A 21,890-nucleotide genomic window follows, 5' to 3' on the forward strand; every position below is an offset into this window, starting at 1 on the left:
GGCCGCCCCCCGCCTCGCCCGGAACCGCCCCCCGCGCCCGCCCGGCGCCGCCCCCCGCGCCCGCGCTTCCTGCCCGCGGGTTCCGCTTCCGGCCCGCGCTGACCGCCCGGCATGGACGACCCGGCCTGCGACTCGACCTGGGACGACTCCGGGGAGGACGGCGAGGCCACGGGCGCCGGCGATGACGCGGACGGCGACGCGCCCGCCCCGGGGGACGCGGACCCGGACGGCGAGGCGGGGCGGGAGGCGCGGCGCGCGGCGCTGCAGGTGCGCAGCCCGGCGGTGGGCGCGGACGGGGTCCGAGGCCCCGGCCCCCGGCCCCCTGCCGCCCCCCCGGCCGGCCCGCGCGGGCCCGCGGCCGACCCCGGCCCGCCGCCCGCGAGCCTGCCCGGGGGGCTCCCGCCGGGGGCGCGGGCCCGCGCGGCCGGCCCGCCCCTCCCGGGCCCCTGCCCGGGGCGACCACCGGGGCGGGGCGGGGGGCGGCGGGCGGGCCGGGCGGGGGTCCGGAGCGGCGCTGACCCCGCCTCCCCCGCAGCCCAGGACGCCGGGGCCCCGGAACTGGCGCGCCGCGCGGGACACGGCCAGGTACCGGCGCCGCTACCCGGTAGGTGGGCGCTGCCCGCGGGGCCGGGACCCGGGGCGGGGCGGGGGGCGGCCGGGGCGCCCCGCCACTCCCCTCTGGCCTGCAGGGTCTGCGGGAGAGGGACAGCCGCGGCGACATGCCCAACCTGAGCTTCTACAGGAACGAGACGCGCTTCCTGCCCGACGGTGCGTGCGCGCGCGGGGACGGGGCGCGGGGGCCGGGGCCGGGGCGCGGGGTCCGGGCGCGGGGAGAAGGGCCGGCACGGGGCGCCCCGCACACCGCCCGCCGCCCCTCCAGGCCACTTCATCGAGGACATTCTGCAGAACTGGAAGGACGACTACGACCGCCTTGAGGACAATCACTCCTACATCCAGTGGTGAGCGCGGCGGGTAGCCCTGGGCGCCGCCCCGCCCCGCCCCGCCCCGCCCCTGCCCTGGGCACCTTCGGCCCCTGCCCCGCCCCCGCCCTGGGCGCCGCCCCCGACTCTGCCCCAAGCACCGCCCCGACCCCGCCCCGCCCCTGCCCCAAGCACCGCCCACCCCGACCCTGGACAGCGCCCCCGACCCTGCCCTGAGCACCGCCTCCTGCGCAGGGCCCCCCTGGCCCCCCTTACCTGGACTGGCCTTCAGCCGGCTGCTTTTTCCTTTCCCCTCGATTCTGCTTCTGCGTTGTCGCTCCTCTGTCCGGGGTCCACCCAGCAGCGCTCAGCAGTTAGCGTCCGGCTCCTCCGCGCTCAGGGCTTATTCCTGCGGGCTGGGGGCCGCCTGGGGTGCGGGGATGGGGCCACGCCACCGAAGGCCGCCCCCTCTTGCAGGCTGTTTCCCCTGCGGGAGCCCGGGGTGAACTGGCACGCCAAGCCCCTGACGCTGGAGGAGATCGAGGTGAGCGGGCGGCGGCGGCGGGGTGGGGGCCCGGGCGGGGCCGGGCTCGCGCCCACGCCACGCGCGCCTTCCCGCCCCGCAGGCCTTCAAGAGCTGCCCCGAGGCCCAGGAGCGGCTGGTGCGGGCCTACGAGCTCATGCTGGGCTTCTACGGCATCCGGCTGGAGGACCGCGGCACCGGCCGGCTGCGCCGCGCGCACAACTACCTGGCCCGCTTCCAGAACCTCAACTGGTGAGCGCGGGGCGCGGGGCGCGGGGCGGGGCTCAGGCCCAGGCCCAGGCCCAGGCTCAACAGCCGCCCGCCCCGCAGCCACAGCCACAACAACCTGCGGCTCACGCGCATCCTCAAGTCGCTGGGCGAGCTGGGCCTGGAGCACCTGCAGGCGCCGCTGGCGCGCTTCTTCCTGGAGGAGACGCTGGTGCGGGGCCAGCTGCCCGCCGTGCGCCAGAGCGCGCTCGACTACTTCGTCTTCTCCGTGCGCAGCCGCCAGCAGCGCCGCCTCCTGCTGCGCTTCGCCTGGGAGCACTTCCGGCCGCGCGCGCACTTCGTGTGGGCGCCCCACGCGCGCCTGCAGAAGCTCCCGCCGCCCGACGAGCCCCAGGAGGAGCCCGCGCGGGAGGACGCGCCCGCGGCGCCGGGGAGCCCCCCGCCCGCCCGTGCGTCCCCCGACGTGCCCCCCGATGCACCTGCCGCCGCGTCCCCCGAGGTGCCCGCCGATGCACCCGCCGAACCGGCCTCCGCCGCGCCTGCCGACGCGCTCCCCGACGTTCCCGCCAGTGCACTCCCTGACGCACCCGCCGATGCATTCTCCGATGTGCCCCCCGACGCGCCCGCCAGCGCGTTCCCCGATGCGGCCCCCGAAGCGCCCGCCGGTGTGGCCCCCGATGCGGCCCCCGATGCCCCTGCCGACGCGCCCCCAGGCGCACCTGCCGATGTGCCCCCAGACATGCCGCCCACCGTCGCATCCCCCAACGCGCTCGCCCCGGAGCCAGTCAGAGAAGGGGGCAATGCCAGCCCCAAGGAGAGCAAGAAGAGGAAGCTGGAGGGGAGCCGTGCGCACGACCCGGCCGAGGAGGACATGGAGAGTGTCACGCTGGGCCTGAAGGACGTTGCGCTCAGCCAGGCCGGCCTGGGCGACCAGGACGCCCGGGAGGTGGCGCCTCCTGGCCCGGAGTCCTCTGCGGCCAAGGGCTCAGAGGAGGTGAGGAAGAAAAGGAAGACGGTCCCCGCCGCGGAGTCTCCCGCCAGGAGCCCCGAGGGTGGAGAGAATGCAGACGAGGTGCAGGAGAAAGCCAAACCCGCCGTGCCCGAGGATGTGGCGCCTGCCAGCCCCGGGCAGCCTTAGTGGAGTGGCGGAAGGCCGGCCTGGGGCGCGACGCCCGTCTCGGTGCTGCGGCCTTTCCCAATAAATGCGTCCACTTTGCTGCCTCGTGTGTGGGCGCGTCGGCCAGGGCAGCGTCCTGCGGCCCTGACTCCAGAGAGGGTGACCCCGCCGCCACCGCGTCTACCTTGGAGCTGTCTGGGGCCAGTGCTGGGGCCCACTTTCCTGGTGGGTCTGTTCCTGCCACGCCGGGCTGTTCAGGGACTGCACTCGAGTGCTGACCCGGGTCACCCGCTGTTCTGTCTCCCAGCCCTGTTGGTGCCATTTTCCCAACAGCAGGTGCTAATGTCATGTCTGCATCACGATTGGGGGGTTCTCCCAATATTTCAAATCTTCACAACTATTAATCCTGTCATGGTGATCTTCTAGCCTGTGACCTTTAATAGGATGGCTCACTGTTTTCGGGGTTCCACACACTGTGCCCACATTCAGAACTTAATGTGTGCCCTAGCACTCCATCGAGCCCTGTCCCCCACACATCCTTTCCTCTCCTCCCTCTTGATTCTGAGACAAATACTGAAATATGCCCGTGAAGAGTCTTCCCATGGCCTCTCAAGTGGTCAGACCTAAAGAAGACTCCCACTTCTCTCTACATAAAAAACTACAAATGACAAAGCTGAATGAGGAAGGCCCAAAGCTGGGCCTCTTTTACAAAAGAGCCAGGTGGTCGGGGTCAAGAAAAGTTCTGGCAGAAATGAAAGGGGCTGCTGCAGAGAGCACCTATGTGATGTGGGTGTGTAGCAGCCTGACGGCTAGAGTTAGATGGGGTGTGTGATCTCCATACGGTGGTCTCCTGAGCCCTGGAACTGCAGGTCTCACTGAGACCAGGCCCTGGCTCATGTCACCTCCACGAGGTGGACAGAGGCAAAGAAGCTGCAGGAGAAAAGTCCGGGGTTGGTTCCTGAGGTTCAAGGAGGCTGATGGCAGCTGAGGCAGCTGAGCTGACCAACCAAGCAACTGCAGCCAGTTCTCCAGAAGATCTAGCTGAGAACCTGAAGAAAGAAGCCCCACTGAACAGCAGATTCTCCTAGAGGGCGCCTTCTGCCCTGAGAGGCGGCCAGAGGGGACGTCCCAGCTGGGGACCAACCTCGACGTGCAGCCGTCTCTCCTGCAGGAGCCAAAGCGGCCGTGAGAGGCTGGAGCCAGGGCTCGTGTCCCCCTAAGCCCTCGGGACCCTTAGGAACCTGCCTCAGCCTGCCCTGCCGGGCCTCCATGGACACAGCAAAGCCTGAGGGGGGATACCGTGACTGCCCAAATCCTGAGCCTGTTGAGACCACTCAGAACAAAGGTCCTTTCGAGACGCCGGCCCGGGACAGTCTGAGCGAGAGGGACAGAGAGGGCCTCCCTCGTCCTGGGACCTCCGGGCACGAGCACGGCAGCCAGAGAAGTATCTTCACGCAGGGACGCTGCAGGGGGCCAGAAGCCTGCCAGCACCTCCACCCTCGGCCGATGGCTCCCTCGGGGTTACCTGGGGACACTTTTTAGCAATAAAGTTTTTTTGTTGGGTTTGGGTATTCTGGTTTTGTGGGGTTTGGGGGGGTGTCACACCTGGTAGGACTCGGGGGTGGGGGCTTACAGGATGTCAGGGGTCCACCCTCGGCCATGCGTAGGGCAGAGCCTCCCCTGCCGTGCTGTCGCTCCAGCTCCGTGGTTTGGGTTGTGGGGATGCTGTGGGTGGCCATGATACAGCAGGGGTCGCCCTCCCCCGTGTGCCATCCCTGCGCCCTGACAGCTTTCTAAAGGCCTGGTCGCCGTTTTTCTGAGTCCCGGCTTTCCCACTCCTTGTTGCACTGACTCACACTGAGCAAGGCTAAGTGGGAGTTTATCTGCACTGGGGAATCCAGCCCCGGGACTGTGCAGTGCTGGGTTGGAGCCGGCACCGTCCCCCGCCGGGACCAGCTTTCCTAGGGAATCTGCGAGGGCTGGCGTCGGAGTCTCCCGGTGGCACCTCCCAGGCCTTGGCTCCACAGAGGCTGGTGTCTGGGGGTCAGGGAGGCAGTGTCCTGGCCACAGGCTGAGTGGAGGCTTCAGTGGTGACGCCCAGGCCAGCGGGGAGGGGCGCCCCTCCTCTGGCCACGGTGTGGGGGTCGCGGGAGCAAGACAGACTCTGCATTCAGGCTGCCGGGGTGGGGACAGGGCGCCCCGTCGGGGAGGAGAAAGGGGCTCTGTCTTCCTTCTGAAAGGTGTGTGTGTGTGCGCACCGCTGGCCCGGAGGCCGGCCCCCAAGTGCCAGGGGCGGCCCCAGGTGGGCCGGCTGAATCGGGGGCTTGTGCCACGGGGCGGAGACCGTCCACTGCTCAGAGCGCTGCAGCCATGGCCGGGGCTCCCGTGCTGGCCCTGCTGCTGCCCGCTCTGCTCCTGACCCTGGCCGGCTCCCACGCACAGGTGAGACTCTGCTGGCCCGGCTGCAGCCCCGGGAGGGCGCGGCCTTGAGGCTCCGGGACGACAGGCGGGCAGCCTGGAGCGCCGTCCCCACGGGCCCGGGCCCGGGCACACAGCCGCCTTTGTTCCCGGGCTGATGCTGGAAGCTGTATCCAGCCGGGTCTGGGGGGTCCCGGGGCTTGGGGGGGTCTCAGGCCTTGGTCTGGGTCGAAAGAGGGGGCTCCCAGCTGCTCGCGGCATTTCTCCCTGCAGAAAGTGGGACCCCGAGGGCCCGCAGGTCCCCCAGGACCTCCCGGGAAGCCGGGCAAGGACGGCATCGACGTGAGTTTGGGGCCGGCGGGGGGCGGGTCGCTGCCTCTCTAGTCGCCCCTCTCAGGCTGGGGTGACGCGGGTGGGAGGCAGCCACACAAAGGCGGCCTTGTTTCTGCCGCACACCACAGGAGTCGGGGCCCAGCGGGGCGCGGGGTGGCCTTGGGGCCGCACATGAGGAGCTGAGGCCTGGTGTTGGGGTCCCCGGGCTGGAGGCAGAGTGGGGAGGGTGGAGGAGGGTCTCCTCTGCCTCCCCCCAGGCCCTGGAGGCGGCTTAGGTGCAAGAAGGGGCGCCCTCCTGCTGCCCCGTGTTGGGGGCGCTCAAGCCTCCAGGAGGCGCTCGGGGGCTCTGGCCAGCCGCTGCGAGGGGTGGGCGTCTCTGGGGCGCCGTGGGGACACATGATTACACCGCACCCTGCAGGGAGAAGCTGGTCCCCCTGGCCTGCCTGGGGCCCCGGTGAGTGTCTGGGATGGGGGAGGGGTGGAGAGGGGGGAGGGGAAAGGGGTCCACCAGGTGCCTTTGGCTGGCTGGCCTGGAATCCCCCACCGCAATCAGGCCCAGGAACGGGGCTTGGGGGCCCTCGGGACCGGCCCCGGGAGCCCCTCGGGCGGGCGGGGAGAGCTGCAGAAGCCGGGTATCAGCTCCCCTCACGCGTCTCCCCACAGGGACCCAAAGGCGCCCCTGGGAAGCCAGGCCCGCCGGGAGAGGCGGGGCTGCCTGGACTGCCCGGCGTGGACGTGAGTGGGCCCGGCTGGCCCTGCCCCCTCCCCCCCCTCCCCCTCCGCCCCTCCCCCTCCCCCCTTTGCCCTTGAGGGTGTCCGGGCCTGGGGTCTGCATCCTCCCCTGCTGCCCAGCTGTGCCCCAGGAGCTGCCTGGGCAGTGGCTCTGTGCTGCCCCTGACCCCGACCCCGCGGCCAGGGTCCCACAGGCCTCACGGGACCTCAGGGGCTCCCGCCTCGGCGGCTCTGGCACAGTGCGACTGACCGGGCTCTGGTGGCTGTGGGGGCATCGGGGGGCGGGGCTGCCGTCTCCCCCCAGCACTGCAGCCGTGGGCTGGCAGGAAGGGGCACGGAGCCAAGGCAGCCTCTGGGCCCCTCGGAGGGGCTGTCCTCTCCCGACACCGCCCTCAAACCTCGTCCGTGTCCTTCCCAGGGTCTGACGGGGAAGGACGGACCCCCTGGGCCCAAGGGCGCCCCTGGAGAACGGGTAAGCTGAGGCAGGCAGCGGGCAGGTCACTGGAGGGGTCTAGGGGCCGAGCGCCAGGGGGGTGGGGCGGGGGCACTGTGCTCCTGCCCCGACCCCCCCTCCTGGGCCTGACGGCGTTCTCAGACGCAGCAGAGGCAGCTGCTGCCAGCCCCCCGCGCCCCTCCTCCGCAGGCCCCCACCCCGACTGTGCCCCTGGGCTCAGCTACGGGCCTGGGGGCGGGCGGGGGGAGTGGGGTGGGCGGCCCAGCAGCAGGAAGCTCCGCGGGGACGCTGAGCCCCCTTCCTGCAGTGCTGGGGGGACTGTCCAGGCCTGGACAGAGGCTCCTGCCTGGGCCCCAGGTGAGGACCAGATCAGAAACCCCGCTGCCCTCTTTCCTTCCGCAGGGAAACCTGGGGCCTCCGGGACCCCCCGGGCTGGGGGTGAGTAGCCACTTCCTCAGGGCTGGGCCTGGGCGGGGGGGTGCCGGGGTCCCCTCCCGCAGGGCGAGTCTGACCCCCCTCCCTGTGCTCGGCTCCGCAGGGCAAAGGCCTCCCTGGACCCCCCGTAAGTACCAGAGCCTTCACCCACCCCCAGGCCAACCTGGGCTGCGCGTCCCAAGCGGGGGACACGGGCAGGTCGGACTCGGGGGCCCACTCCCCATGTCTCCTTCCCAGGGAGAGGCAGGAGTAAGTGGCCTCCCGGGTGGCGTCGGCCTTCGGGGACCCCCGGTGAGTAACCACACCCCTCCCAGAACACCCCCAATTCCTCGCACCCCCCGTGGCCTTGTCCTCGCCCCCCCCCCACCCAGTTGATTGCAGGGGCCCCGTGCCTGCCCCATCTAAGCCACAACCCCCGCCAGGGACCCTCGGGACTCCCAGGCCTGCCTGGCCCCCCAGGACCTCCTGGCGCCCCGGTAAGTACTGAGGGGCAGCAGCCGGGGTGAGAGCCGCCAGCCGCCCTCCACGTGCCGCGGGCAGGAACCAGCTCTGTCTCCCCCAGGGCCACCCTGCCGTGCTCCCAGAAGGTGTCCCCGATCTGCAGGTGGGTGTGCCCACGGGCAGGGCTGGGTCGGCTCGGGTGACCAGGGCCACTGCTCAACTCCAGGGCGCGGGCAGGGCTGGGTGGGCCCCAGCGGGCAGGGAAGCCTGTGGCCGGGGCCTGAGCACTCTGTCGCCCGCAGTGTCCAGCCATCTGCCCGCCAGGACCCCCTGGGCCCCCAGGAATGCCCGGTTTCAAGGTGAGGGACAGCTGCGAGGCCGCGGGCCCCTGGTGTGCCCAGGGGTGGAGGGGGGCCGCTGCTGCCAGCAGGGTCACATGGTGCCACTTCCCGGCTGCTTTCAGGGGCCCACGGGCTACAAGGGGGAGCGAGGAGAAGTCGGCAAGGACGGCGAGAAGGTGACGAGGGGCGCGTGTGGTCGGGGGGGCCTCTGCAGGGGGAGGGTTGGCCGGGTCTGCCATGAGCGGGCGCCCCACTGGTCGCTCACCACCTCCTCCCCTTCTCGCAGGGTGCGCCCGGCCCCCCTGGCGCCGCTGGCATCCCGGGCACCGTGGGCCTGCAGGTGAGGGGCCGGGCGGGGTTGTGGGGGCCCCCCAGGACAGTTCCAGCCGCGGCCGCTGTCACCACCAGCCTCTCCCCACAGGGCCCCCGGGGGCAGCCAGGGTTCCCAGGGCCTCTCGGGCCCCCCGGAGACCGGGTAAGTGCCAACCCCGCCTGGCGGAGAGGCTGGGCCTGCTGAGGGCGCCGGGCCAGGGCCCAGGCTGGGCAGCTGACAGGGACGTGCAGGGGGTTCCAGGAACTCTGAGCCCCTCGACGTGAGCCCCAACACCCTTTCTCCTGTGCAGGGTCCCATCGGGTTCCGGGGGCCTCCCGGTGTCCCAGGAGCACCCGGAAAAGCGGTATGTGGGCGTCCGGGAGAGGCCGGCCCCTGCCCCTCGCCCTGACGCGGGCCGAGGACACAGTCACAGCTGGGCGCGGCGGGGCAGTGGTGGCGGGCACAGGCTGGAGAGCTGCCCGCCACCCCAGCTCCTCTGGCATTGCAGGGACACAGAGGCGAGCGGGGCCCCGAGGGCTTCCGTGGCCCCAAGGGCGACCTGGTGAGTGGGACACCAGGTCCTGGGGCAGCTGCACAGAAGCAGCTTCCTGGGCAGTTGGGGCGGTCGGGGCGGGCCCCCTTGGGGGCAGTTGGTGCTCTGTCCATTGTGCTGTCTTCCAGGGCAAACCAGGTCTCAAAGGGGTCCCTGGAGTGGCCGGGCCAGGCGGAGAGCCGGTGAGTGGCCTTCCCTGCGGCCCTCCCCTCCCTCTGCTCCCCAGCACTCCTGCTGCCAAGGCGAGGGGTCTCCCCGCAGGGTTGGCGGGTCCCCCTCCCCACTGTGTCCCCAGCATCAAAGTTCATCCAGGTGTGGGGGCAGAGTCCGGGCTAGTCCTGGTGCCTAGTTGGGACAAGGCTGCTGGAAGGGACAGATGTGTTCTGGCCACTGTGGGCAGCCCTGGTCCACACGGCTGAGGCCGTGGCAGGCAGTGATGCTCTTTAGGGTGCTGGGAGCCGGCCTCAGCCTGTCTCTTGCTCCCAGGGCATGCCAGGCAAGGACGGCCGAGACGGAGTGCCAGGCACGGACGGCGAGAAGGTTGGTGGTGGCGCCGGGTGCACAGGGTGTGCGGGCACTGGGGGATGGGCAAGGGCATGCGGGCACCCGAGGGGAGGGGTGCAGGCCTGCCTCGGGCCTCAGCACAGCTTCCCTCCCCTCCTGCAGGGAGAGACTGGTCATGGCGGTGCCCCGGGAGAGAAGGGCCCCAACGGGCTGCCCGTGAGTATGGGGCTTCAGTGGGCTCGAGGGGGTCTGAGTGGTAGGTCCAGGTGCCACTCAAGCCCCTCGCCTGTCCCTTGGGGGTCTTCCTGCACCCCAGGTTGACGTCCTTTGACCCCTGCCGTTTGCCTGCAGGGCCTCCCGGGACGAGCAGGGGCCAAGGGTGAGAAGGGAGAACTGGTACGTGACCCCCTCAGGGGACGTGGGGTGGACATGCCGGGCGGACGCTGACACCCCATCCCGTGCAGGGCTGCGATGGAGAGCTGGGTGAGGCAGGGCCCTCTGGAGAGCCCGGCATCCCGGTGAGTACCAGCCCCCCTCTCCCACCCTGGGCTCTGGGCCCCACTGACCCCTCCTCTCCGCTAGGGAGACGCCGGTGTCCCCGGGGAGCGAGGCGAGGCCGGCCACCGCGGCTCTTCGGTGAGTAGGGCATGAGTGCCCAGAGTCGGGGCCCAGCCTGATGGCGCCCCGGCCTGAGCAGCCCCAGCCTCTGGCATCTGCCCAGCAGGGCCCACTCACCCACCTTTGTCTTCCAGGGGGCTCTGGGCCCACAAGGTCCTCCCGGGGCCCCTGGCATCCGAGGGTTTCAGGTGGGTCAGGTTTGGGTCCTGGAGCCGGAGGGTCGGCATGGGCTGGGGGCTTGCTGTGTGACCACCTGGGTCTCATCTGCAGGGCCGAAAGGGCAGTGCTGGCGACCCTGGGATGCCAGGTCCCCAGGGCCTCCGAGGTGGCATGGGCGACCAGGTAAGCACTACCCCTGATGGCCCCGGCCAAGGGGACACACACACACACACACATACACACGCACACACACACACACACACACACACACTCAGGGACAGAGACAGACAGACACACACACTCAGAGACACACAGACACACACACACTCAGAGACACACAGACATACACATACATACTCAGAGACAGACACACACACAATCAGAGACACACAGACATAGACACACACTCAGAGACAGACTCACACACACTCAGACACACACACAAACATATACTCAGAGACAGAGATGCAGACTCACACACACACACACACACACACACTCAGATGCAGACACAGATACACTGAGACAGAGACAGACTCACACACACACACAAACTCAAAGACAGAGACACAGACTCACACACACACACACACACACACACACACACACACTTCGAGACACAGCTCACAGACAGGCCACGGAGCAGTCACACACAGAGCTGACAGGCTGTGGGCACTCACGGGTCAGCTTGGCTCAGCCTACGTCTCTGTGGGGGTGGGGGCCGGGCTGCGACCCTGTGGGCTCCTTATCCGAGGTCCTGCCTCCACTTCCTGTCACTGAGACGTCACCCCCGGCTTCCTGGCAGTCACTGGGGTCTCTGGGCTCTAAAGAGTGGGAGCCGACGGGGCCCTGCGGCCCAGGTCCTGGGGTCCCTCCTGCCTGGGAGCTCGAGACCCTCTCCTGGACCTTCCGCCTCCCGCACCCCCCTGCTCTTATCCTGGGGCCTCGTCCCGGGCCGCCGTGTTCAGGGCTCACGTCTGAGCCAGCGCTGGAGCAGCACTGCCCAGCGGGCTGGCTCTGGGATCTGGGTCCACCGGGATGGTCGGGTTGTGCGTGGGGGGCAGCGTGGGCATGGGGCCCTAACTGCTGCCTCTCTTCCCCCACAGGGGCCTGGAGGAGCCACCGGACCCAAGGGGGAGCAGGTGAGGGCGAGGCCAGGCCGGCCTGTGCTCGGCACCCCGGGCCTCCATGTCGTTCTCGCGTGCCCGACGCTGCCCTGTGTGCCACACCCACCCCGCCCCCCGCCGCCCCTGCCCCACATCGCACCCACCCACCTCCACTCCCTAGCCCCTGTCCAGGCCACCCGGTCCCCGCTGGCCCCGGCGGGCTCGCTCGGGTCTGGGGTCAGGCCACGCAGGGCCAGGGCTGGTTCCTGCTGCCCGTGAGGCCAGGCCAGGCAGGTGCACTCACAGCCTCTCTTTCAGGGCATCGCGGGCTCCGATGGCCTCCCCGGGGACAGAGGGGACCTGGTGAGTGCCCCGAAGGCTCTCCCGGGACCTGTGGTGGGAATGAGTCACGCTGGACAGTTTCGCTTTGGTTTTATTTTGGCTTCGAGCCCGATCAGCAGAGCTGGCGCAGCCAGACGGGGAGGGGGGAGGGGCTGGGTGGGGAGCAGGGGCGGCTCCGGGACGCCCATGCCGTTCATCCGCAGACACACGCGGGTGGTCTGCCCTGTCCCTCCGCCCCGCCGTTTCCCGTGGCCCGGGCAGAGCGCGGTGCAGGGGCTGACGGCGCCTCCAGGGGCTGGGGGCCGGCTGGTCCCTGTCCCTCCAGCCCGGAGTGCCTGAGGACACAGCCCGGCATGTGGTCCATGGCGGCAGGTCTGTAGGAGGGGACAGTGGCCAGGTCAGTGTGATGAGTGACCCCGGCAGCCTAGCCCTGACCACCGTTTCTCCCTCCAGGGTCCCAGCGGCCCCGTTGGAGCCAAAGGAGAGGTGGGTGCTGGAGACGCCCCCCACAGACCCAGGGCCAGGCCGGGCGGGGGGTGGGGCCCTTGGGGCCCGCGCTCAGGTCCTGCTTTCTCCAGTCCGGCAGCCGAGGGGAGCCTGGCCCCAAAGGCCCCCAGGGCCCCAACGGCACCAGCGGTGTGGACGGTGTCCCCGGGCCGCCCGGGCCCCTGGGCTTGCCTGGTGCCCCCGGCGTGCCTGGCATCACCGGGAGAGCAGGTGTTCCGGTATGCCTCCCCACCCCACCCACCACTCCTGGGCCGGGCTCCCCTGGGTGGGGGGACCAGCGGGCCCCGGTGCTGATGGGTTTGTGGGTGACGCCAGGGCAAGGAGGCCAGTGAGCAGCACATCAGGGAGCTGTGTGGGGGCCTGGTCAGCGGTGAGTCCTGCTCCCCCGCCCCCGGCGCGGTCTCCGCCCCCCCTTCCCGCGCCCCGGGGACAGTCCAGCTGCTGGGTCCTGGGACGAGGCTCCGTCTGTCTCCCCAAGAACAAATTGCACAGCTGGCCGCTCACCTGAGGAAGCCCTTGGAGCCGGGCTCCATCGGCCGGCCCGGGCCGGCAGGGCCCCCCGGCCCCCCCGGGCCCCCCGGTTCCATTGGCCACCCTGGAGCCCGAGGCCCCCCCGGATACCGCGGTCCCACCGGAGAGCTGGGAGACCCCGGCCCCCGAGGTGAGCCGTGGGCGGGGCGCCTCCCGCTCTGCTGCCCACAGGGTTGGGAGGGGCAGCCTCACCCCGGGCTGGGTTGGAGCCGGGACCCCCACACCCCTCAACACAGGCGGAACGTCCCCGACCCCCTGGGGAGAGTCAAGGGCGCGACAGGAAGGACCCCCTGTTCTCACTCCAGCCCTGACACTGCTCGGCTACCCCCACAGGGACCCCCGGAGACAGAGGAGACAAAGGTGCAGCTGGCGTGGGTCTGGACGGGCCCGATGGAGACCAGGGGCCCCAAGGTATGCGCATGGGGTCTGGCTCCTCCAAGGCAACACGAGGGGCTGTTCCGTCACCATGGGCACGCCATGCCATCACAGTGGGCACACGGGGCTCGCCCGCCCCAGCAGCGGCCTGGACACTGGCCGCCACCAGGCTCCAAGGAGCCACCACCCCGCCTGGCACCGCACACCCGGGCCCCTAGTCCCAGGCGCAGACTCCCGCCCACACTTCCTCCCGCGCGGGCACCCCAAGAGCTGGGCCCCAGTTCCTTTCTGCTGCATCTTGACTCACCTTCCTGCTCTCCCCCAGGACCGCCAGGCGTGCCCGGCGCCAGCAGAGATGGCCACAGCGGAGCCCATGGCGAGCCCGGCCTTCCCGGAGATCCCGGCCTTCCTGGTGCTGTGGGTGCTCAGGGGACCCCCGGCATCTGTGACACCTCGGCCTGCCAAGGAGCTGTGGCAGGGGGGGGCGGGGAGAAGTCAGGTCCGAGAAGCTCCTAGAACATAACTGGAATGAGCCGAGAGGCCAGAGGCGGAGGACAGGGGCCGAGCGCCTCTCCTGGGCGTGGGACTCTCGACACAGTGCTCCATCCAGCCCTCGGGAGGAGGGAACTCAGAGAAAGGTTATACGATTCCAGGAGGTAAAACATTCAGCCACTGTTTACACGGCGTTTTCGTGAGGACCGAGAGAACCCTGGTGGCAGGTCTGGCCTAGCTTCAGATCCGTGATGGCCACAGAAGGACAAGGCCACAGGGCCTGGCCTCCGCCTCCCCTCTGGGAGGGGACGGGCTAGTCTGGGCGGCGACTTGCACCAGTGGCCAGAGTCCGTGGAAGGTGACTTTTGTATTGCACTAAAGCCTACGGTATTATGTGTTGCAATAAATAAAGCCACTCATTTGAAAACCTCAGTTCCAAACTCTACAGTTTATTGCACAGGAAGTGACGACTCTGGATGTGACATGAGGTGCCATCAGTCCACGAGACAGTGTTTCAGTTAGGGACAAAGGCTGGGAAAGGAAGTCTCTGGAAAATTTCTAGCAAAAGGGTTTCGTTAGGACTGCATTTTGCGACACAGTCCTTCATGACCAGGAATCTTTACAAGGGGAACTGACAAACAAACGAAATAAAATTTCCAAACTACTTCTAGTTAAGTACAGTTTAACTTGTCCAGTTGCTAAGAGGGCGTATTTTAAATGGAAATAAAATAAAAAGCAATGTACCTTTTTAAGACTAAAGAAATTACAAAGGTGTTTTTTCAAGGTTATCATGTTAAGGAAACATGATAGAATCAGACAGATCATCAAAAAATTACTTACTAATTGTCAAGATGTCTTCATCCTCAAGTGGTTTAAGAGGACACTAGTGGCTGGGTGTTTGGCTCTAGAGAAATATTTCTACAAAATGCTTTCAAAGTCCTCACTGGAGTCCCGTGGGCCTGCGCCATCCTTTGGAGTCAAACTCCCGAGCGGCCGTGGGCCGTGGCGTGCTCGCGGGTCCCAGGGAATGGCCGTTCACCTCTCCCAGGAATCGGGCTGCAGGCCCAGTCACTTGATCTCCATCGCGGGGCTACTCTGCAGATTCTCCTGTGCAGGACACGTCACCAGCGAATCTGGTCGGGTCAGCTTCAGCCTCCTGCCGGTCTTACCACAAAACACGCTCTCGAATTCCTAAAGCGAAGAAATGACCATCAGGGCCTGGAAAGCGGGAGCAGGAGACCGGCCTTCGCCGAGGGCCGACCTGGAGAGCTAACCCCTTCAGAGGAGCCTCAGGGGAGCCCCGCCTCGCTCTGGCCGCAGTCACGGGGACCCACCTCTGCTGCCCGGCAGTCAGTCCTGGGTTCCAACAGACGGCCACAGGCCCAGCCATGCTGGGGGTCTCAGTGACCAAAACCCTATTCGCAACCTCGCTTACCGCGGTCAAACACGCAGAGCCGCCGCCCTCGTAACTACGTGCCTGCGTCCTCCACCTCCAGCACCTTCCATCTGCCTCCACGCACCATGCGTGTTCTCTGCGCATGACCCCCGCACAGGAACGCATGGCCAAGACTCCCCTGGGCCCCAAATGCCTTGACCGTAATGGCCCCTGGGCAGCAGATGTTGTGACTGCACAGCCAACTGGGGCAGCTGCCTCCAGGACGTCATACGGGACTTTGACACTCCAACCAGTCGAGTCGCAGGCGAAAGGGGGAGACGGAGAGGAAGGGAACGAGGCTGTCCACTGAAGGCGGCCTGGGCAGCCCAGCGGACGACGTGGCCCAGCGCTATGCTGCTGCTGGGGCATTTCCCGCCCCAGGAGGGAGAGGCAGCGACACGGTCGCGCCAGGCTCGGTTACAGGGACACCGCTCCGTTATTCCACCCCCGTAAGTTTCACAAATCAATGGACATTTTCCAGAAGCTTCTCTAATAGTCAGAGCTTTATTTTGGGGGCACCGTCGGGGTACCAGGGCCTGGACCCGGTGGAGTGCAGGGCGAACTGTCCTGCCTCCCGACAGAATCAAATCCTGGCTTGTAGGTGCCCATGCCAGTGTGCACACGCTCACACGGCCACGCTGCGGTCTCCCTGGACTAAGCCCTGAGCCGGCCCCACACCGAGCCCGGCCCTCCCGTCTTCTACCTTCCGTCTGTCTCTAGGGCGGCCAAGTGTGTGCGCTGAGCCCACAGTGCTCGTGCGAAGGGCGCCTCTGCTCATCTGTGGGTGGACTGGGGGCTTGCCCCGTGAGTTTCTCCGATTGTGAAGACCGGGGAGGGGGGGCCTGCCATCCTGTTTCCGCAGGGCTGTCCCGTCCGTGCCCCCCAACGGCACACAAGCTTTGCCGTGGCTACAGGCTCCAGTCCCGCTGTCTGGCTCTGGGGCACGGCTGCGGTGGTCACCGGGGGCCGCGCATCTTCCCAGGCACACCCAGGCCTTCCGCTTGTCTTCTCTGGAGGACGCACGAGTCCTCGGCCCACCTGCGAACACTAGTTGTCCTGTCGCCGGTCTCACTCTGGCTCATCGGGAAGGTGGAGGCCCAGGCACTCCGAGAGCAGCCAGCCCGCCCAGGCCGGCAGCTGCACCTGTCTGCAGCAGGGCGAACCGAACGTTGCCCAAGGCAGGAAAGGGCGCTGTGCCTCGACGCCGCTCCAGGTGAGCCCACGGACGGCCGCCTCGCTGCTGACACCTGCAGCCCGGCTAGACAGAACCTGCACGGAATTGGCAAGGCGGCATTTACCGCGGAGAATAACTAAACGGAAGTAGAAAGGAGAAAGCAACCGGTCTTCCGGCTTAACAACATTCTTCGAGACCATCTAAAGACTCTTCACAGGAAGACAGGTGCGGCTTGGGTCAGTTGAGTCAGAAGTGGGGGAGGGCGAGCTTCTCCTCTTCTCACTGGGTCCTGCGGCTTCCGGGAAAGAGGGAGACGGGGTGCTAGTCTTCCGAGCTGAATCAAGGCTGAGCTAGCCGCTGTCCTCCACTCCCCAATTAGCATCTGTTTTCAATGAGCCGGACTGTATGGCCTTGTCACAACTCATCAAACACCGTGAGATGCTGTGTGGCCAGAGCCCAGCGGCAGTGTGGCCTGAAGGCGCGGTGCGAGCTGGGAAGGCCCCAACGCAGGAGGAGGAGAGGGGATGCTGTAAGAGACCAGAGACGCCAAGGAGCAGGTCAGGGGCCAGCACGCGCGGCGCCAAGGGCCTTCTGGCAGGGTCAGAGCCGGGAGCGGCTGCAGGAAGCCGGGAGACATTGCGGCGCCAGTGACAAGCCAGTCAGCAGCTGCCCCGCCCACTCTTCCCAAGGGGGCCCATGCCAGCTTTCCGACCGGCTCCGTGACCTGCCCCACCAGGGACAGGGTACCGGCTGCGGGTCCAAGCCTCCACCTTCACTGCCCCCCAGCAGGAGTCACGCCTGCCCGCGGCCTCCCCAGGGGCAGAGCTGGCGGGGTGGGGGGGCACGTCCACAGAGGGGTAACAAGTTGCCGAGGGGGGCCGTGTCCCCGCGGAGCCCTTCCACGCCTCCAAACTGCTTGTGGGCGCCACTTTCTGCCTCTCAGGAGTCTAATGCTCTGATTCGGAAATCATCGAATTCAGCATGATTGAATTTCAGTAATGTCGAGAAAGCAGAGCATGAACAAAATGTGACACTCATTAAGTGTTCGGTCTACTTAATCTTTGAGTATTTTAATTCACTTGTCATTTGAACTTCATTAAGAATTACTAAAAGGTACATGGGCAAACAGTCTTTTTTTTTTTTCAAATCGAAGAGTTTTATTTCATTAAACGCAAACCAACAGTCGACCCTTACCAAGCGATGCTCAAGCATAGTGGTGTCATCAACGACACGATCTGATCGGGACAAACTGGACCAGGCCGGCTCTCAGGTGCAGCTGAGGGCACAGTGAAACCCGAACCTCGTGAAGGAAGCGCCCCAGACGGGACGGTCGCGTGGCCACAGGGGGGTCGGCAGCTGCCGCCCGAGACACGCAGGAAGTCCTGACGCCAGGTGTCGCCCCCGCTCCCGGCCAGGCACACCTCCGTCCTGCCCCCTCAGTCGCCAGAGTCCCTCGGGGCAGTCAGTCAGGGGCACCGAGGCGGAGCAGCCCAGCCCCAGACGCCTGGGCCCGTGGCCAGTCTGGGCGCGCCTCAAGCCCAGGCCGCTGGAGGGGTTTCTAGCTGCTTTCCCGAACAGACGCCACGGCAGCATTCTGCGTCTAACTCCTCATTCACCCTGGGGGTCCTCGGCCTTCGGGCCCTGCAGGCACCGGCCTGCGGCCTGCAGGACCCGAGCGTGGCGCAAGCGGGGCAGACGGCAGCGTCCAGGGCTCCGAACAGCAAGGCCAGTGGCGCTGGGCGACTCACCTTCTTCAAGGCATCTCCGTGCCGCTCCTGGATGTACTTCAGGAATGCCGTGGTCCACTGCAGCGTGGTGGCCTTGTCGGTCTCAGCATTGCAGAACGGGACCAAGAGGTTCAGCTCATCACAGCAAATGCGGATCCGGCGCCTGTGGCCCAAGCAGAAAACCGTATGGAGAAGCGGAAGCCGCGGCCGGGGTGGGAGAGCCGTCACTTCTCGCGCCTCTTCCGGCAGGCGACCCTCCCAAGCCGGCCACACCTGCCCTCCGGGCCTCCCTGCCAGCAGGTTCTCCGGGTGCCCGAGGAGGAGGACCCAGGAACGGCTGCCAACTACGGCCCCAACAAGCCCACTCGGCAGCCGTTTCCACCACAGCCAGGCCGGAGCCGGGCTTCCGGGGACAAACAGCGACACTCAGACACTCACGGGCCGCAGAGTGCTGTGAGCGCAGGGAAGGGAGAGGCCCTAGGGAGCAGGAACTCACGAGGGTCCCCACTCCCTGGCACGGGCTCCTGCCGGGTCAAGTGCCAGACGCACCCTCCTCCAGGACCGGACAAGGGGCCCAAGCCTGGGCGGAGGTGAAGCCTGGGACACACTTTTCACGACACTGAGGGCCGGCAGAGGTGGCAGGAACCTGCCAGAGGCTCCCGGCCTGCCCGCTGTGTAGCCTGGCCTCGATGCAGCAGTGACAAAGGCACCGAACTGCCTTTTTGTTCCACAGAAGAGCCGCACGGGAAAACCACTTCCAGGCAAGCGAGCCCCCCCCCACACGAGAACCTGAGAGTCTGAGGCCCGGGTCATGTGGGCGCTGAGGCCGTGACGGGGGACCCTCGAGCACCCTCCTACCAGAAGCTGAGGTCTGGCCGCCCGCAGAGGGGACCCTGCATCCAGTACTGGAGCAGAGTGCACCTGTGGGGGCGACCCGGGCTCACACACGCCTGCCGGGACACTCGGCTGGTGCTGCTGTGACCCTGCTCCAGACAGCAGAGCCCCAAGTCCTCGCCGAGCCCTGAGAGCCGGCCGGGCCCGCCAGACTGGGCAAGGCTCCCACGCCCGGCCTCTTGCCTGCGTGCACCCACCGCACGCACCTGCGCACTCGGCACCCCTCCCCACAGCCCCCTCCGAGCCTGCACACCTGCCCGCCTCCCCACACACACTCGCACGCACACCTGCTGCCCCCACACGTACACGCCCCGCCCGCCCGCCCGCCCGCCGGCACACACGCTCCAGCTGCAGTCCCAGCTACCACTCACCCACCACCACGAACCGGTCGACGCGCCGGACCCTTTGCTCCGGGTTACCTTCGGTCTCGCTCCATGCGGTTGTGCCTCTCCCTGCGCTGGGACCTTCCTCCCTGGGGCCCGCTTTGGCTCTGCTCCCCCAGGGCGCACTGCGAGGACTCGGCCGAAGGCCAAGCGCCCTGGGCACCCGAGGTGCCCTCGCCCACGTTCTGGATCTCCCCCAGGGCTCTCCGCTCCACGCTGGCGTCCAGCTGGCGGATGCGGCTTCGATTCCGCTTATTTATCGCCTGTTTACATAGCGCTTCTTCTTTGCAAAAGAAGGAAAAGCACATTTAATTGGTGTCCTCCTGGCCAGGGCCCCTTTCCCGTCCTCAGCGGCCCTGGGACACCAGCGTTAAAGGACCAGGAGCCCCAAGGACACAGCGCGGGGGCCACAGGCACCGAGTCCACGCCTGTGGTCAGCACAGCACAGGGGTTGTGACCTGCTCAGCCCAGGCCTTGTCAGCAGTGCCCCTTTGGAGCCAGCAGTGCTGTGTCCTCTGGACGGGAAGCAGGACCAGGGGCTGGAGCGGTAACACCGTGTGTGTGTTGGGGGGAGGGTGCTGGCCTTGAATGGTGCCGACCCAGATTCTATCCCCAGTACCTGAGGCCCGCCAGGCGTGACCCCTGAGCCCAGAGCCTGGAGTAAGCCCTGAGCACTGCCAAGTGTGACCCAAAAATCAGAAAGCGAATACTGGAACCAGGAGGAGATGCTTCCTCTGAGGGATTCTAACCACACTGCTCGAACTCCGAGTCCAGAAGGCAGGTGTGAAAGGGCTTACGGCGATGCCCCCCGCAGCAGGGCTTTTTTGGGGCCCAGCTCTGTGCTCGGGGGTCCATGTGGTTCCTGGAAGCCAGGGCCCGAGCAGGCAGCCAAACGCTCCCGTCCTTTGCACCTCTCCCCAGCCCCCTCCCATGGCGAGTCTTGTGGCAAGATGACAAGGGACAACGGACAGCATCTCACGGCCCGTGCCTGGCGCACTGTAGTCGGCCTTCCTGGGCGGAAGGGCCCCAGCTGCATGGAGGTGCACACAGGGGTCCCCAACACCAGGCAGGCCACCGGGAAAGGGATGCGTGGACCAGTGGGGGCACTGTTCTCAGAGTCCTGACTGCACACTGGGGCCAGGTCGGGCTGGCCAGCAGTTTCCGGCCTCTAGGAGCCCCCACCAATGCCACCCTCTCGATGCTGGCCTGGCTCACACGGGGACAGAGTGGGCAGAGGGAAAGGCGACGTGGCCCAGGAGCTGGAGCCCACGAAAACGCGGTGGACTTCCCCGGAGTGGGGGAAAGGGGCTTGAGTTCCGGGAGGCAGCCGAGACCGAGAGCGCGACGGCGCCACCGCCCGCCTGGGTCCGTCCGGGCGGCCTCTGGGCCGGCGGGCCCCTCCCGGCTGGCACCTACCTCCCACTTTGATCCAGACCTGCTCGGGCAGAGCCTTGTTCCTCGTCCCCAGCGTCTGCTTGGTGGATTCGATTTCTTGCTGGTAGCAGAAGGAAAAGGCTCGAGGCAGACCGAGGTCCTGGTGCTTGGCGGCCTCCAGCACCGAGCAGGAGCCGCCGGAGCTCTGGGAGGGCGGGGCGGGGGCGGGCCCGCGTCAGTCCGTCCGTCCGTCCGGCGGGGCGCTCCCGCCCGCCCGCCCGCCCGCGCGCCCTACCTGCGCCGCCGCCGGGGCCAGGCCCGAGCCGCCGCCGCCGCCGCCAACGCCGCCGCCGCCCGCGGCGCCGCAGGCGTTGGCCGTGAACAGGGGGTAGGTGAACTGCAGCGCCGTGGCCGCGGCCGCGGCCGTCGTGGTCTTGTTCTTCACCAGCGCGGTGCACTTGCCGGGCGGCGCGTGCAGGGGCACGTTCACCAGCTCCGAGGGGTGCCGGATGAGGGTCACCAGGCTGCGGGGGGCGGGCGCGGTCAGGGCGGGGCGGGCCGCGGCCCGCCCGCCCCTCGACCCGCGCGGACGCGGGGACGCACTTGTTGAGCGTGGCCACGCCGGGCTCGGGCGGCGGCTCGGGCGCGCGCGGCGCGGGCTCGGCGGGCGCGGGGGGCGCGCGCGGCGCGGGCTCGGCGGCGGCGGCGGCGGCGGGCGCGGGGGGCGCGGGGGCCGCGGCGGCGGCGGCGGGGATGCTGTTGAAGCGGTCCTCCAGGCGGACGCGCACGGCCGGCTTGGCCCGCGCCTCGGCCGCCGCGCCCGCCTCGCCGGCCGCCGCCCCCGCCGCGTGCTCCTTGGCGTCGGGCTTGGGCCGCGGCGCGCCGGGCTCGGCCGGCGTCTTCTCGGGGGGCGGCGCGGCCGCCTCGCTCAGCAGCATCATGCGCAGCTCCTGGAAGTCGATGTGGCCCAGGCACGGGTTGGCGCCCGCGAAGCCGCCGTCGGCCAGCGCGGGCGGGCACAGCACCGGGTACACGGGCGCCGCGCCCCCCGCCGCCGCCGCCGCCGCCGCCGCCGCCGCGCCCCCCGCGCCCGCGAAGCCGCCGCCGCCGCCGCCGCCCGCCGCCGCCGCCGCCGCCGCCGCCGCGCCGGGCGCCGCGGCCGCCAGGAAGGCCGAGTTGAGGCGCGCCTCGAGCTCGCCGTCGGCCGCCTCCATGTGCGAGTAGAGGATGTGCTGCAGCTGCGTGTACTCCACCTCCGTCATCTCCACCAGGCTCAGGTCGGTGGTCGTGAAGCTCAGCCCCGCCTCGCCCAGCGCCGCGTCCGCGCCCTCGGGGCCCGCCGGCCCGCCCGCCGGGGGCGCCTCCCGCGGCCCGGGGCCCGACATGCCGGCCCAACGGCGGGGCGCGCGGCGGCGGGCCCGAGGGCGGCGGACGCGCAGCGACGGCGGCGGCGGCGGCGGC

At 68.5% G+C, this 21,890-nt stretch overlaps 3 protein-coding genes across 3 annotated transcripts; 2 read left to right on the forward strand and 1 right to left on the reverse strand.

The window, feature by feature from the left end:
* Positions 1–68: 68 nt before the first annotated feature.
* OGFR (opioid growth factor receptor) lies at positions 69–4,353 on the forward strand. The gene is made up of 7 exons (XM_056108119.1): positions 69–267; positions 536–604; positions 690–768; positions 881–959; positions 1,398–1,464; positions 1,547–1,695; positions 1,774–4,353. The coding sequence occupies exons 1-7, from the start codon at positions 112–114 to the stop codon at positions 2,807–2,809; spliced, it is 1,635 nt and encodes a 544-aa protein (XP_055964094.1). The 5' UTR covers positions 69–111; the 3' UTR covers positions 2,810–4,353.
* Positions 4,354–5,158: 805 nt separating this feature from the next.
* On the forward strand, positions 5,159–13,844 carry COL9A3 (collagen type IX alpha 3 chain). Its single transcript, XM_056108134.1, has 31 exons — positions 5,159–5,230; positions 5,480–5,548; positions 5,958–5,993; positions 6,203–6,274; positions 6,690–6,743; positions 7,128–7,163; positions 7,264–7,287; positions 7,398–7,451; positions 7,583–7,636; positions 7,904–7,960; positions 8,065–8,118; positions 8,229–8,282; positions 8,364–8,417; positions 8,566–8,619; positions 8,764–8,817; positions 8,937–8,990; positions 9,295–9,348; positions 9,475–9,528; positions 9,664–9,708; positions 9,777–9,830; positions 9,895–9,948; positions 10,065–10,118; positions 10,201–10,272; positions 11,196–11,231; positions 11,514–11,558; positions 11,991–12,023; positions 12,116–12,262; positions 12,360–12,414; positions 12,523–12,705; positions 12,909–12,986; positions 13,276–13,844. The coding sequence occupies exons 1-31, from the start codon at positions 5,159–5,161 to the stop codon at positions 13,464–13,466; spliced, it is 2,007 nt and encodes a 668-aa protein (XP_055964109.1). The 3' UTR covers positions 13,467–13,844.
* Positions 13,845–13,914: 70 nt separating this feature from the next.
* TCFL5 (transcription factor like 5) lies at positions 13,915–21,814 on the reverse strand. The gene is made up of 7 exons (XM_056108139.1): positions 21,149–21,814; positions 21,033–21,088; positions 20,769–20,953; positions 20,472–20,645; positions 19,092–19,335; positions 17,800–17,941; positions 13,915–14,633 (listed from the first exon to the last, which is right to left on the reverse strand). The coding sequence occupies exons 1-7, from the start codon at positions 21,812–21,814 to the stop codon at positions 14,511–14,513; spliced, it is 1,590 nt and encodes a 529-aa protein (XP_055964114.1). The 3' UTR covers positions 13,915–14,510.
* Positions 21,815–21,890: the final 76 nt, after the last annotated feature.

This window comes from Sorex fumeus, unplaced genomic scaffold (genome assembly GCF_029834395.1).
Source record: "Sorex fumeus unplaced genomic scaffold, SorFum_2.1 ptg000193l, whole genome shotgun sequence".
NCBI lineage: Eukaryota > Metazoa > Chordata > Mammalia > Eulipotyphla > Soricidae > Sorex > Sorex fumeus.